The sequence below is a fragment of the Macrotis lagotis genome, chromosome 1, assembly GCF_037893015.1.
Source record: "Macrotis lagotis isolate mMagLag1 chromosome 1, bilby.v1.9.chrom.fasta, whole genome shotgun sequence".
NCBI classification, from domain to species: domain Eukaryota; kingdom Metazoa; phylum Chordata; class Mammalia; order Peramelemorphia; family Peramelidae; genus Macrotis; species Macrotis lagotis.
Genome location: NC_133658.1, coordinates 253,689,578 through 253,706,124, shown reverse-complemented (window position 1 = coordinate 253,706,124; position 16,547 = coordinate 253,689,578). Strand labels below are relative to the sequence as shown.

General features: G+C 33.4%; 1 protein-coding gene across 2 annotated transcripts in view; it reads left to right on the top strand.

Moving 5' to 3' along the window:
- The window catches only part of ADNP (activity dependent neuroprotector homeobox), a 37,405-nt gene that overhangs the window by 4,820 nt on the left and 16,038 nt on the right, over window positions 1-16,547 (top strand). The window contains exon 2 of one of the 2 annotated variants that reach the window (XM_074210247.1): window positions 16,018-16,130. In XM_074210247.1, the coding sequence (XP_074066348.1) occupies window positions 16,023-16,130 (108 nt within the window). In that variant the 5' untranslated portion in view covers window positions 16,018-16,022. Of the gene's footprint in view, window positions 1-16,017; window positions 16,131-16,547 lie in introns of those variants that run through there. The other variant, XM_074210248.1, reaches the window with a different exon arrangement.

Below are 16,547 nucleotides of genomic sequence, written 5' to 3'. Positions count from 1 at the left end.
TGTTCAGTAGTTTCAGTCAGGTCTGACTCTTCATGACCAATTTGGGGTTTTCTTGGCAGAGATACTGGTGTGATTTGCCATTTCCTTCTCTGACTTATTTTACAGATGAGAAACTGGGACAAACAAGGGTTATGTGATTTGCTCAGGGTCACACAGCTAGACAGTGTCTAGGGCAGATTTGAACTCAGAAAGATGAATCTCCTGACTCCCAAGTCCAGTTATGCCAACCTAGCTGCCCCTGTATGTCATAATTGTGTCACATGAACTTCCAATATGATTGGGGCATGACAGATATATTATAGTTTATGGTATTAAGTCTGCAACAAATGCTATATTTGCTAAAGTGAGTCTGTCAAACTATTTGTGTTGTCAGTTTGTAAAGCCAGGATTTAAAATTGATTTTGACTGAAATGAACTAATTGATTAAACTAACATTCTATATGTAGATAGCCATTTCCTATGTATATATGAGTCCTTCCTCCCTGATGATTTTGTCATTATGCAAGACATGCATTTTAAAAAACTTTCTTCCATGATTTATCCTTTAAAGGACATGTACTTTTTTCTAGATTTCCACTGTACTGGATGACCTGAATTATTCTTAACTCCATGGGGGTCCTTTGACTGAGTTTATTAATTGAACAGTAGAGTGATGGGTTTACTTATACTCCCTCTCACTATTCCTGCATTTGTCCCCTGCTCTAATTATGCCATTCCTTCCTTCAATATGACTTTAATAAGTCAACCTGGGTGAGTTTTGAAGCTCTTTTATTCTGGGAAGAAAACCCCTTTCTTAAAATACGTGATTAACTAATAAGGTATTTAATTTTTATTAGTTTTCATCAAAATTTTTAATATTGAAGACACCCTTATTTGTCTTTATCTCTTCCAGGCTGTTATGAGAAATTCTCTCAATATCAATGATTCTTGACTTAGTATAAAGCAGTAAAAGAAATCTATCACTCCTGGAGTCTTTCAAGGACTTGAGCGTTATTCCAAAAGTTATGAGTTGGAAAAGACAGAAAGTAGACAACTGGGTATTGTGGAAAGAACACTGGATTTGCTTTGGAAACCCGGGTTCAAATCATGGCTCTGCTACTTGATACAATTATTCTGTGACCTTGGGCAAGTAACCTCTGGACCTTTTTTCTCTTCCTTTAAAATAAGGGAGTTAGATTATTTCTGTGCTTCTTTCTACTTCTCAGTTTATGGTGCAATTTCATGATCTGTGAGTTAAAAGGACTTTGTTTGAACATAGATGATGTCAGACAGTTTAGTGCCTGGGATTGAGGACTAATATGTACACATATGATAAGATTAAGGAAATTTAAGGTTTACATCCATAAATGTAATTTTAAAATCTTTCCATAGTTTTTTCCTTTCTCAATAAAAATATTATTAACATCCTCTCAAAAAAATGTAAATTCACTTGTGCTAAGCCATTCATTCAATCAACCATGGGATATGTGTGTTTATGTGGAAATAACTACTATGATTTGTTTGATGCTTTTAATAAGGCAAAGTACTGTTTATAAAGACCCTTTTGCTGACCCTTATGGAGTTATACAAAACACTGATAGATCACATTTTTTGTTTCACATACATACATATACATGTACATACATAAATATGTGCATATGAATAAGTATCCCCCCAAAGATTTGTTTATTTTATAATAGGTAAAAACAAGGCACAACAAAGTTAAATGATTTTCTTGAACATATAAAGCTATTTCCAGGTTTATATATAAACCACAATTCTTTATAATGTTCTTGTAAATTTTGAAGAAGCCTCAAATGAGTACTTCATAACTTAGCAGTGAGTCTTTGCCCTTGTGCATCATCATTCATCCAAGTGTCTTCAGTTAGTGTTTTCATGTAGCAAGGATAATTTTACTCAGTGTGTTTAAATACTGAGCCAGTTAACAGCCTCAAGATATCAAAAAGCAAGCTTGAAGGAAGGGAAAAGTAGAACTCAGTAGTCTAATCTTATAGTCAACATTCAGAAATAGTTGCTCAAAGAAGTCTATAAAAAATAATGTTTGAATTAGTGTTTGTGTTAATTTTTTAAAAGAAGAATAATGTGGTGGAGGTGTTGTTAAAGAAATGTCATTGACTTTGAGTTAGATATATATGTGCTACTAGTTTCTTTCACTAAAAGATCCTCCTTAGATCTTTAAAATTTCTCTCAAGAAACATATTTAAAAGCTTTAAGAAATAGCCTTTGGCTAAGTTTCTACCCCAGTATTTTCCCCAGAAATTTATTTAGTAGCTCTCAGTTCCATTCCTCCAGTTAACAGCTATTTGCATTATCTTTTTTTTTCTCTGACCCATCCAAAAAAAAACAAAAATCCAAGATCCATCTAAAATAACTGGACCTTCAGAAATGAGGCTGATTTGGAAATCTGCCTGCCATCAGACCTCATGAGCTCTCTTAGTTCACTATTCAGATTGTTCTTTGTTGTGTGAGAGAATGGGGGGAAAGTGTATTAAATTGACAAGCTGGCACACAGGTATTCTTCAATCATAATAGAGTAGGAATATTCCTAAAAATAGAATTTTGTCCATTTGAATTAGGAGCAAGGTGAGTTTAGGGAGGGAAATACTTGATAGTAGTGGATTTGTTCTGAACTTCTTCTGTTGACTTTAGACAAAGTGAACTTTCTGAATCAATTATGTTCTTTGTAAAAATAGGACTTTTGTGGGGAAAGAATGAGGGTTGAGCTCTTGGACCTTGAATGTTAAAAATAAATACCTCTGACTAACTCTGAAGATGTTTAGGAAAAGCTTGAAAATTTTGTTTAAAATTTGTTTTGAGTAAATAAGACAGTTATAGCTTCCATACAAAATTTATATCTGATCTGTTTGGAATGAATAGTATATTATTCATTTTGTCGTAAACCATTCAGCTAGTGAGACATGATTAATTTCAGAATGGATGCAAATGTGTATAGCTGAATTTTTTCATACAGATTTTTGAATGATTTCATTTTCAAATCTCATAGATTGTAAGTGCTCAAGGTGGTATTCATGGCACATCATTCCTTTGCCCACAGCATAGTGATTTCCCTGAGTTTTTACTTTCTCTCCATATTGAGAATTCCACTTACCAAAAATGTCAATTAAGAAATCATCCCTTTATAATTCCCTCAGATATTCTCAGGTGCATTGGAGCTTCATAAGGTTAGTTAGGTGTATTTCTAAAAGTCTCTGTGGCCCCAAATAATGAAATTTTGAAAGTTATTGATACCTTGCAATTGTAGGCAGTAGCAGTCATATTTAAATTCAAGTGGTACCTTCAAAGTAAGAGTACCTATATTTGAAATTCATGCAATTAAAATGGAGAAATTCCAGGATGTGGATTTGAATTGGGACCTCAGAAATAATCTAGAAAACACACCCACCCCTGTTTTACACTCGAGGAAACTGAAGCCTAAAAAAGTTGAATCTTGCCATGGTTCACAGGTGAGAAGTAGCAGAGAGCCAGTGCTCTTCCCACTCTATAATGCTGCCTGTACACACTGATGATATCCCAAATGTGTTTTTAAACATTTACAAATGTAGCACAGCACCAATTGTAAAATATTGTAGAGGGCCACTGAAAAATTTGAAACTGTGATAGTGCTAATTGTATCATGGATAGATTACATGTGTGTTTAGAGTATTAATGTTTAAAAAGACCACATTCTGTACGTATGCATGTATGTATGTACATGCAACACAGTACTCTGTATAGATGAAGAATTGTTGCTGTGACAACCAGGACTTCTCTGCCTTTCAGGAATGACAGTATGGCAGTATAATTGTATCTAGTATGTAGTTTGCTGTCTTTTTCTCAGTAATTCATTGCTCAGAAATAATTCATTTTTTTATAGTGCTTGTACCAATCACTGACTCCCTATGTAGAAGGGAAAAAAGTCTTCATAAATTTATCCTCCCTCTGCAAGTTTGAATTAAGTAAGTTTTACTTACTTGTTTTTAGTGGGTTACTTTTATTAAACAAGAGCTATTGTGGGACCTTAGCCAGTTGCACACTGGCCCTAAAAATGTTGTTGACAGGTTGGATAAACTGATGATTATTGAATTAGGTGATTTGTAGCCTTACTGGTTCTTTGCATTTCTTTTATTGTTAACCTCAGTTCAGATTTTTATCTACTCTTAGATTATAACAACCTCCTAACTGGTCTCCCTTCATTCAGCTTCTTTCCTTTTAATCCATCCTTCACACAACCACCAAGTTAATCTTCCCTAAAATAATGTTATTACTATGTTGCTTCCCTCATACCAAACAAACAAAACTCCTGGGGGGGGGTGCTTTTTATCATTCCTTGATGGTGAAGGCATTGTATCCTACAACACTGTATCATATAGAACTGGATATTCACCCTGAAGTTTTAATACCATACTGAGCTTGTACACAATAGGCATTCCCAACAGTTAATGAATGAATGAATGAATGAGAGGCAGCTTCAGTTACTTTTTATGATGGTGGTTTCCCAAAAAGAAAAGGAAGGTAGCCTTGTATGTGGAAATATGTTAAAATTATACGTCTCTTTAAAGTTATTCAATAACTAAGATCTGTATTGACATCTGTTCTTACTCCCTAACTGTTGCTGGTACCCCTACTACAGGCAATTAATAAATCAGAAAAGCATTTAATCCTGCTAAAGTGATTTTACTTTCTTTACCTGGTTTCTGGGGCTGATTGTTGACTTTTTAAAAACCTTCCATTTGGCATATTAAGAATCATTGGAAAACATTCATTAAATCATTGGTGTCAAACTTGAATTGAAAAAAATCCCTGCAGATTGAATATTAACTTAGAAAACTACAAGTTAACATTTTCTGTGTTCTGTTGTAATTTTAACAAGTTTTTATTGATGATTGGTTCTTACGTCATCATATTTGTCCCCAAGTATATTCTGTTGTGTTTTTATTTATTTTATTAAATATTTCCCAATTACTTTTTTTTTTTGGTTTTTGCAAGGTAATGGGATTAAGTGACTTGCCCACAGTCATACAGCTAGGTAATTACTAAGTGTCTAAGGTTGAATTTGAACTCAGGTCCTCCTGACTCCAGGGCCAGTGCTTAATTCACTGCACCACCTAGCTGCCCCAATTACATTTTAAGCTCTATCCTACCTCACCTGTGAATTTGTTGCCTGATTTAGATAAAACACTGCCTTGAGAACAAAAAAAAAGCATACAGTCATTAGTTAGTTAGTTGATCACTGACAAACTAAAGACCTGTCATGCATATTTGCAAGTCAATGCTGTTTCTTTATCAACTGACTCCTTTATAATTTCAGGTAACTTGAAAAAAAAATTCAGTCCTCTAAATTGACCCATTTAACAATGTAAATATAGTTTAGAATGATTTGATGAGTGAGCTATAAATGCTCATTTACTGTTGAGAATGTCAGTTCCAGATACCATTGTCTACACTTATATTGTCAGTTTTATCTGAAATAAAAGGATAAAAAGTTGGGATACATTTAGGGCAGAGGGTGTTGATTAGTCGTACTTCTTGTATAATTTATATAAACCATAAAATGCTTAACCGACAACATCTACTTATATTCTGAGCATAATTTTGATTTTTATCATATCTTTTAGTGAAATTGGTTTTTAAAAAACAAACTATTTAAATGAACTTAGAGTTCATGTAGTTCAACCCTCTCATTTTTAAAGATGAAGAGACTGAGGTTAAGGAGTCACACAGGTTGTAGTAAAGAGAATTTTTTTTCTTGGTTACAAGTTGAACTAGATAACTTTGTACCTCCCAGCTCTTGTAGTAATGTGAAATTTAGCTTTGGGGGCGGGGCTTGTTTGAAAACCTGTCAAACTAATACTAAGCATTAATCAAAACATATTGGTTTCATATAGTGAATTTTACTGACCTTACATCATAGTAGACTCTTAATGAAAAGATTTCAAAAAAAGAATGAATGGAAGCTGAATTTTCTCAGTATAGTGAAGGATTATGTTTCCATTTTCATATTATCTTGAAGTCATCAGAGTTGTTCTTTTCCTTAAACTCCTTCTTTCTTTGTAGTTTGGCCCTTGTATAAATTAATATGAAACTATATAGAAAAGTTCTGTTCTTACATCTAGAGCTAATAGTGTTAATATCTTACAAGTGAAGAAACCAAGGTCCAGAGAAGCACAATGATTTGCCTAAGGTCACACAGTGTAGAAAGTAAAATGGTCAGAATTTGAACCCATGTCTTCTGATTTCAATCTTATTTTCTGTTGTACCATGTTACTTACTTCTCTGTTCGAGCACAAAGAATGAAGATTAACAGAGGAACCTATACCTCTCCTGTCATGATCTGTGGTTCTCCTTCAGATCCTTTTTTACAGGATTACAGTATTTCAATTTAGCTCCATCCATACCAACAAGGAAAAGTAACTCACACATAATGTCTCATTTACATTAGTGGGAGTGGTTCACTCACCTGTAAGATCCAACTTTGTAATAAAGGGGTGCTAAAAAGAAAAAAAAAACAGCTTAATGGCAGAAAGATGTTAGTAATGGTATCTCTGTTTTTGTACCAAATTGTGTTCCTGCTAACAACTACAAGTATCTAAACTATTATTATCCGTTGTTGCTTAGCCCAAATTGTATCAGTTTTTATGGTGTCCTTTTACATTTTGCTTCCAGATAGAAATTAGTCACAAAGATTACTTCTTTCCACATCCTAATCTTATTTGGATATTGATATTCCTGCTATTGATCCCAGTATTTGTATACCCAATATGAAAATTAAAATAACTGATTACTTGGGGGGAAATTTTTAGTAATTTAAATCCCGAATTATGACTTTTTAAAAAGTAATGTTCATACTTGAAGTACTTTAAGATATATAGAGCTCACTAGAATTAAACTTAGAGAGTTGGTAGAACTACTTAAATGTGGCTTTGGTGCCCCCATTTTGATGATTTGTCATTGAGCATTTAAAATATTTTTCAGGAACACATCAATCTTTATACTAGATAGTTGAGGGATTTTCCTTCTCACTTAATTTTGGTTAAAATGTGGAATTTCATAGGTTTGCATTCTGGCTTATAGAAAGAACCACAGTTTACTGGAGTAAATTTGCATGAGTGATTATCTTGTCTTTGTTAGATTCTGAGACTGAATAGTATAGTCCTCTACTTGATTTTATACCAGTGATCTGACAACTCTTTCCTCATATTATCCTTCCCAAAAAGTGAAGAAATACATGGTATCAAATGTTTTTTTTTTTATTCAGTAGGCTCTGTTTTAAGAACTAAAGAGATTTGGGAGATGAGAAGAGACAGTTTTTGTTCCAGATATACCTTTACTCATGATAAATCATCAGTCTCCCAAAGTTAGAGTTCATTTGGAAGACTGTTGTAATTAATTTGCACTGAACAATGCAGTTTTTGTGAACTTAATTTAACATAGGATACTATCAGAAAAATTATCAAACAACCTAGGCATGTCTGCTAGAATGAATTGTTTAGTACTATCGCCATAATATTTGAGACAAGACCCAAGTGATCGCTAAAGCCCCATGGAAGTCTCCCTTTAAAACAAGACCTTTATGTGTGTCACTTTGGTGTTATATATCAATCTTACCTGTAGAAGTTCAGGACCCTATTTGCATCAGACATGACCCTCCATGATTTTTGGTGTCAACAGTGGCATTAACTCTTGAAATTCAAAGTCTCAAAATTGAGTTCTTATTTAAGTGCCTTACATGGATGGGATTTTCAGATGCATGACCTGGTAGATGAGAGAATTTAGCAAGACCAGAATGGTTATTCTGGAGAACACTGACTAGAAATTTAAAGACCTGGGTTAAGTAGAAGCAATACCAGTGATTAGAAGACTTTAATTATCTAAAGATAATTTCCCAGGTCATTTCTAGCTATCTGTCTCTAATAAACTATAAGTTCCTTGAAGGCAGGGACTGTTCATTTTTATCTTTGACCCTCCAGTATCTAGCATTTAGTGAGTGCTTAATTATAGTTGATTGATTGATAAAAATGTATACTATTTTCTCCGTGTAGTAAGCTGAAGCATTAAATTGTGAGGTGGATGCCTACAATTGTGTCTCCTCCAAAGTCATAGTAGTTTCACAGATGTTTTCTATTAGTATGCGAATACTGATATTGTTGATTTAAAGAAAATTTTCTGGACCTGAAGATAGTTTGATTATCTCTACCACCAATATTCATCATATGAGTCTTATCACTGAAATTGTTTTGCTATTGATTTCCTTTTAATTCAACTAAATGTGATAATACTAAAGCAATAAAAGCAAATATGGCCTTACTGTTGATTGGAGGGAATATTATATGTATTTTAGCCAAAAGCTGTTCTGCTTTTGCTAACATAATTTTGATAATAATCTTTTAATATTTGATGTCTAAAGAGCAATATACTAATATGACTAACCTTGAGCTGTAATTGTTATGAAAATAGAAGTTTATCTTTTATTGCAGTTGTGATTGATATAAAGCTGTAGACACATGCTATCTTTGGGCTTAAATAAGACCTTTTTTGAATATTTCACAGTTTAATTCTAGTCAAACCTATGTGTTTCTATTTTAATGTTTAATACTCCTTATCAATTCCAGTAAGAACTTAACTTTCTTAGTATTACTCTGCTTAGAGTAATGTGACTTTTAAGCATCACTAGCCTAGGATTGTAGAGAATAATGTGAGAAGAAAAGTTGGAAGTATGGAGTGGGATGGTAAAAGGGGGGCCCTTTTTTCTTGTTAAAAGTTTCTAGCATTTATTTGAGAGATCAGCTGCCCAAGAATATAGGACAATGAAAAGCTTATGGATGTGTGTTTTATTATATTGAGCAATAAGTGATTGGTCCCAATTTGGATATAGCATTTTGCTACTATTATTCAATCAAAAATCGTTAGAATCTAGATTTTATGCAATATATTTTTAAATCCACAAAGTTTTAAAAAATATATTTCGTTCAGATTTAGTTTTACAGTAAAATCCTATGAAGAAGATGGATTCACAACCTAAGAAGCTTAACTGAGAACCTTAGACTTGCAGATCAAATCAGTTTCTGGGGAAGAATTAGAAGAAAAAGTAGAATATTACTTATTTGAGGATAGGGACTTTTATTTTTGTCTTTATTTCTCCAGAACCCAAAATAGAACTTTGCACACAAAGCAGTTGCTTATATGTTTGTTGAATCAGATTGAAATTGTTTTTTTAAATGTAGAGTCCATTTTGGAAATTGTAATTGGTTTGAGTTAATACATATAAATTATTAATTATCTTGCCATAGAACAGATAGAAAACTAACTAGAATATCAGTATTAGCTAGTATTTAACACTTCAAAAGTTGCATATCATTTTACATTTGTTAACTTGTTTGATCCTCATGACAACTCTGTGAAATAGGCCACTAAAGCTTATGAGAGGGTATTTTCTTTTTCTCTAATGAATTTTGATTATTAAGGAATCTTAAATGTTTGCATCCAGATATGGAAAATCTACAAACAGAATTCTACGGTTTTGAGTTAATGAAGCTTTAATCCAGTTCCTTGTTCCTAAAGTGCTTTGTCCTTCCAGGAAAATTCTAACTATAACCTAGTAACCCTTAGCTTAGGTTATAATTATAATTTATAGCAAGTTCCAAAATCTGAAAGTTACCCAGAAAGATGGCTTTATTTAAAGAGTTTTAGTAAACCATTCATTTATTCTGAAGCTGTTGTCAATCCTTTCAACTTCCTTTAATATTTTCAGCCCATAGAAATGTTCTTTTAAGGATAACTGGAGTGTTCTGTGCTCTGGGGAATTGTGGAGTTTGAGGTACTTAAGACAAGTTGAACTGTAGAAATTCCTTATTTTCTTTCTGCTTCCTTTTTTGTAACAAAAAAAAGAGGAAAGGTTAACTGTGGTTTCTATCAGCTTTGTTATTTGATCCTTACTTTTGTCACTAACACCAAAAATATAGTCTCTTTAATTCTTTAAAAACAAGAAAATCAGGGAGGCAATGAGCAAATGGGCATTTTTTGTTGGAAGTTTCAGAAGCAGGGGCAGCTAGGTGGCGCAGTGGATAGAGCACCGGCCCTGGAGTCAGGAGTACCTGAGTTCAAATCCGGTCTCAGACACTTAATAATTACCTAGCTGTGTGGTCTTGGGCAAGCCGCTTAACCCCATTGCCTTGCAAAAACCTTTTTTAAAAAAGTTTCAGAAGCAGAAGTTTTTGGAAGTCCATTTGACAATCATCTATTAGTTAACTATTAATCGACCAAAATCAGTGTGTGGCTTTATTCTGATCATATGTGTCATTTATGGACTTCTCAGAGAAACAGATGGGCAATTTTATTTTTAAAAATAGACTGCAACAATTAAATTTCTTTAGATATGTATGTGCATATTCCAGGATCTTCTATTTCTGTAGACATTTTTGTAGGAAATTTATATTATTATTAAATTTAATATTATTGGGAAGAACCAAACATTTTATCTTGTTTTCTATTTTGTTTTTTGCATGAAATTTTTTGTGCTCTGATATGATGTTGATATTTCACTTCTCATATCTTTAGTACTAAGTAAATGAGTAGTAGACTTCAGGTCAGTGGAAATAAAATTTAAAATAAGCACCAACTTCAATATTTTATAAGCCTTTTAAATTCATACTAAGTGCTTAAGAAAACTGGAGCCATTTTTCCTTAAATATTAAAAATATCAAAACACAAAAAGTTGAATATTTTATATAGCAAGATACCACATTCAGACTTCACTTTGAATAAGTTTGATCCTTGTCTGAAATTTTTATTTGTGTTTGATCCCTTTTTTAGATACAAGTAAAGATCCTTAACTTTATTTTTCTTGGAAGGGGCTTGCTTCTGTGTATGGTTAAGCTAGAAAGGGTGTTAATAGTAAAATACAAATAGGTCTTTATTTTCACTGAAAAAAAATAACAGCACTATATGTTTCTATAGTTCTTCACAGCTTATGTAGTACTTTTCTCCACCTCCATTTCAGTAAATAGAAATGTCATTCTCTCCGTTTTTACAATTAAGAAAATCAGAGTTAGAAATAAATAAGAGTACTTACCTACAGTTAGTTGAGTTAGAACTTAAATCCAGGACTTTATCCAGCTGCTTCTCCAATTAAACTGGTCCTAAGTAAATGCTGTGGGATACTATAGGAAGGTAGTTGTCATACCAAATTCTTTGCTGAAGAAATAATATAAATAAGCAAAAATATCTGTTCAAGGACTTTCAGGTCTTTCATTGAGATGCTAGTCTAGCTTGAGAGTATGTAAGATTTTCCCTTCCTTTTCAAAGCCAAAACAGCCTTTAGCCTAGTTGTGATTAGTATTGCTAGAAAGATAACTGGACTTAACCTACTTCCTTTCTGACCTTCTGTGAAGTGATGAGGTAATTGGCAAAGTTATTGTTTCTTAAATGGTTGTAATTAGACTTGAAAGTTAATGTTATCTTAGCTTAAGTAAAGTTTTTCACCTTGTTGAATTCCTCAAAGTGATGATTAAGCAATAACTAGAGGAGTTTCAGGGAGAGGAATGGTCAGACTTTCTACTTTATAAAAATCAAAATAATTCCATTTAACTTGCTATTCTAGAAGATAGATTAAAATTAAAGCACTCTCAGCCTGCATGAACAGATACTTTGGATTCCTGACTTTTGTCTACCTCACAGGGCTAACTTTTTCAAAGAAATTTCATTTGTGTTTGTAGGGTTCATTGTTGTTTTACTGCAAGGCTACAGGTGGCCATGATAAAAATATTTAATATTTCTTTCCTTCTCTGAAAATTTTTTGTCCTGGGTTTACATAAGTAAATGGTTAGCCAACCTCATTAAGATTAATTTTTAACCTTATCCCTAAACAGTGTGTTTCTAGACTATGAAACTTGATAGGGAGGAGACAGGATCAGTCCTTTTTTTGTTTTTTGTTTTCTGCAAGGCAATGAGGTTAAGTGACTTGCTCAGGATCACACAGCTAGGTAATTATTAAGTGTCTGGAAATTGCAATTGAACTCTGGTCCTCCTGACTCCAGTGCCAGTGTTCTATCCACGGCATGGCCTAGCTACCCCAGGATCAGTTCTTAAACATGAATTTCACATCTCTTTAGAATCTGTTCATTGTGAATTGTAATCTGCTTTAATAGATGCCCTGGTTTTCACAAAGGTTAGGTGTATTTAAAATGTAAAGAAATCAGCTGGATTTTTTTTCCCCCCTAAAGCATTGAGTATTTTCCCATAACAGACAATTTTCTTTTGGATGATTTTATTGAATCTGATTTTATCAAGGGGAAAGCTGATCTTAACTTTGGGATGTTTAACTTTGTTATTTGTGGGGATTACTCAGCCTAAAGGCAAAGTAACTTTTTGAAGTTCAGAGAATGAAAAAGTTCCATTCTTAATAATGCTGTAGAGAGTTGTAACTGAGGACCCTAAAAGATTGTAACACTACTTTTTATAAACATATTTAAATACTAGAAAATTCTTATGTTTATGGTACCATACTTTGTTTTAACACCCTGTTAGAATTCTGTACTAGGCTTTTGCAGCCTTTTAAATATCATTTTTTCACGATGTCATAAGATTTTTAGGAAAAGATGATAAAGATAATCTAGTCTAATCCCATTGTTTTACAGATGAGCAAATTGAAGCCCAGAAAGGTTCATCATCTGTTTATGGAGTATAACTATAGTCAAACCTAGATCTTCTGAATGCAAATCTAATGCAGCTTCATTTCTACCAATTTACCTTGGAAAAACAGTCACTTGGGTGTGATACTGGATGGGAATATATGGAATAGGTAGAATGGGCTAATACGTGCCTTGAAGAGGGGAGCATTCTACTTTTGTTATCTTTAAATTCTTAACTACTTAAGAAATCCTTGGTTTCATTATTACAGATATTGCATCTCGCCTTGCCTTAGTTAAATGAGTTGTTTTGACCAAAGGAATCAATCTCCAAATGGCCTCCCTTCTGTTGAGGCGTCTCATAATTAGCTACAGATTCTCCCAAGTCACAGGAAAAGCCAAGTTCATTTTAGAATTAAAGCTAGTAGAACTTGCTAGAGATAGCAAAGTGCCAGAATTATTATTATTATTATTATTAAATCAAAGGTAACCTCCACTGCATAAGCAGTTCTTAAGTGGAAGCTTTCTTGTAGTCTTCCTTTAAATTGCAGATAACCCAAACCACTGTCTGGGGGCTAAGAATTAGATTGGAGCCTTTCTATTATCTCTCCTAAGCCAAAACTTTGATAGCTTAATTGTGTTGATTGTGTCTCTGCTTCTCTTAAGACAATTGCCAACTCTCAGTCTCTACTCAGGAAAATAATATTAGTATTGACACTGGGAGCTAATGGCTGCAATATTTCCCTTTTTCCTTTCTCCTTCCCATTCTTGCCCTCTGAATATTCTTTGGTGTTCATTAATATTTAGGAAACTACCTAATGAGCAGGCAAGTACAATAGATAAGCATAATAATTCCAGTTATTTTCCTATATTGTCCATAAAATAAATGATATCAGGAATCCAAGGCAGTTTAATCTTTGTACTTGACCAGAATGGGAGCTAAGGGGAAAAGTAAGCTAGAAATATAGGGCCTGTGAATTATGACTGGAATCACCACCACTTTTGGACTGATTTTCACTAAAAGAATAAAATCTGTCAGAAGGGAAGATAATACAGTTAAGAATAACAAGAGATCCATTTCTGGAGACTGATAATTGCAGAGCTATTTGGATGGCTCTAGGCAGTGAGTTGCTTTGTTCCCCCCTCTGTACTTCACAATAAGAAATGGACACTTCTCTTCATACTTTAATTCAACCAAAGGAGGACACTCAAGAGACAAGATTCTGTGGCCAGTGTATCAGTGCTTGCAAATATACAAATTTGCTGTGACCAATAGCCCAGATTTCAAAAGACCCTTGCTCAAAACTTTTCAGAATTTTGAGTTGATCATTTAAGCACCAGGCACTAGTTAGTATGGAAAGCTTTAAAATATCTTTAATTGAGCTAGGACACTAAAAGATTCTTGGTGGGGTTTTTTCAGGAGAAAATATATGAGCTGTTTTATAAAAGCTTCCTTGAATATTACCCTTAGACTTTCCGTTTCAGTTATCGTACTGATTACAGAGAACTTTTTCTCCATGAGGCAGAATTAGTCCTTCTTGAGCAAATTTCAGCTCCTGAGGTGAATTGAAATTTATATGGGACAGGGCCAAATCCTGGTGGCTTGATGTGTCTGGGAAATTTTTGAATTGAGCAGAGATGAAAGATAAATAGCTCTTTCTCTCCTCCCCACCCCCAATATTTCAGCTATGCTGTATAATTATTTATGACTCTTCTTTCTAATTAGCCAATTAAACCTTTAATATTTCCCAGGACTGTCCCAAAAGCAAGCCTCTCTGACAACCAGAAGTACCTAATAAGTGTCAGGACTGGTATGTTTGAACTAATAAGAAATCAAGCCAGGATTTTTTTTTGGAAGATCATTTAATCTTGTTAAATTTATCAAAAGTTAAGCCAGGATTTTTTTTTTTGGAAGATCATTTAATCTTGTTAAATTTATCAAAAGTTAACAAATGAGTAGAATTTACCTTTTTTACTATTGGTTCTGAGCTCACATACAGTGACTACAAAAACATTTGTTTGCTGCACAAGTAACTTTGTCTTCTTTTCATAGTTGACTTAATAAATTGTATTAAACTTGTCAAGTAGTCAAGAGGGCCCAGAGTATTATAGCTTAATGATTATTATTCATGTTTGACTTTATATATTCTTTTTCAAATGTTGATTAAGTCACATTAAATTGTTCTTATATTGTTTAACTTAAGTTTAATTTTCATAATATGGTCAAAAGAATTTAAAATATCTAAGGACCTGGGTTCTAAATGGCTTGGACTCGATCTCTGAGGTCCTTTCTAAAGCACTAAATCCCAATGATTTATGTTTGGACTTTAGACATTTTTAAATCCAGAAGTTTCTGGATCTTCATTTATTATTTAAAACTCACATCTTAAAATTTTGGAGTTGAATTATATAATGAAATGATTCAAACTTTTTATCAAAAAAAGTTATGTTATAGTGTTGGATGTATTAGCTACATTACACATAGCATGACTGGTGGTTTAAGTTTAAAAGAATACTTTTGGGGTGGCTAGGTGGATAAAGTGGATAAAGTACCGGCCCTGGAGTCAGGAGTACCTGGGTTCAAATCCAGTCTCAGACACTTAATAATTAACCTAGCTGTGTGGCCTTGGGCAAGCCACTTAACCCCATTTGCCTTGCAAAAACCTAATAAGTGTCAGGACTGGTATATTTGAACTAATAAGAAATCAAGCCAGGGAGGGTCATTACCCTAGCATTTGGAATCATCTGCTGTGGTGCTGGGTTCTTCTTAGGCTCAGCATGTCTCTTCTCTTTTCCTATCCCACCCTACCCCCTTTTTAAAGACAAAGCTGTTTCTTCAGTTTTTGCCTAGCTTCCAAAAATAGACTATCCTGGTTTAACATACATAGATGCAGTGGACTTCCTGGACAGCAAAACTAATTTCCTTTGGTGTCTGCCACTGTCTAGTAAATAAGAGTTATAGGTTTCTCAAGAATTGTGCTATCTCTCAAAGAGTAATCTCTGACTTCACTTAAAACAGTTGGTCCTCTGGTTCTTGACTTTGAATTTGTCAGATTGGATTTTTGTTTTCAAAATTAGCAGGTAAACTGAAATTTAAAAAGAACTAGATTTATAATTTCTACAGTTCAGATCTGTCTGCTTCACCCAGTAAATTTTCATTTTTCCATGGTGATTAGACACTAAACTAAAATGAAATTTTGTCAAACTAAAAGGATTGGGTTATGCTTGTTCTAAATCCCTATTCAGAACAAACTAGATGGATAAAGCCTACCTACACCTACCTTTTTTGCCAGATTTTGCATAGTATTCATGATTCCAGCATCAGACATTAGGTACATCAAGTAATGAAAATTGTATACTTTTTGACTAACTTTAAAAAAATTTTTCCCAATAGAAACTATGTTCCAACTTCCTGTCAACAACCTTGGCAGTTTAAGAAAAGCCCGGAAAACTGTGAAAAAAATACTTAGTGACATTGGTTTGGAATACTGTAAAGAACATATAGAAGTAAGTATTGCATATTGTGCCACCTTTTATTTTAAAATATAAATAGTTGGAACAGTTATTTTGGCAGCTATTGGGGCATTTAATTATTTCTTACTGTTGATATCTTTCTAGAAGTAAGTTCCCAGTATAACCTCTCTTTCCTACCTGCACTATATCTTTCTTTCTAACAAAGAAAAACAGGTAAGCAAAACTAATTGAAAAAGCAGCTAAATCTAATAGCACATGAAACACTCCAAACCTGTAGTCCTCTTGCTCCATAAGAAGCATGTATATATCATCTGCTGTTCTCCCAAACTAAGATTGTTTATTGCAGTTAAGTGTAGTGCTACTTATAGATTTATAGACTTTAAGAGTTATTTTTTAATTTATGCTTTGTAATCATTATATATTAGTATTTGGTTCAGGAAAGTAACAAAA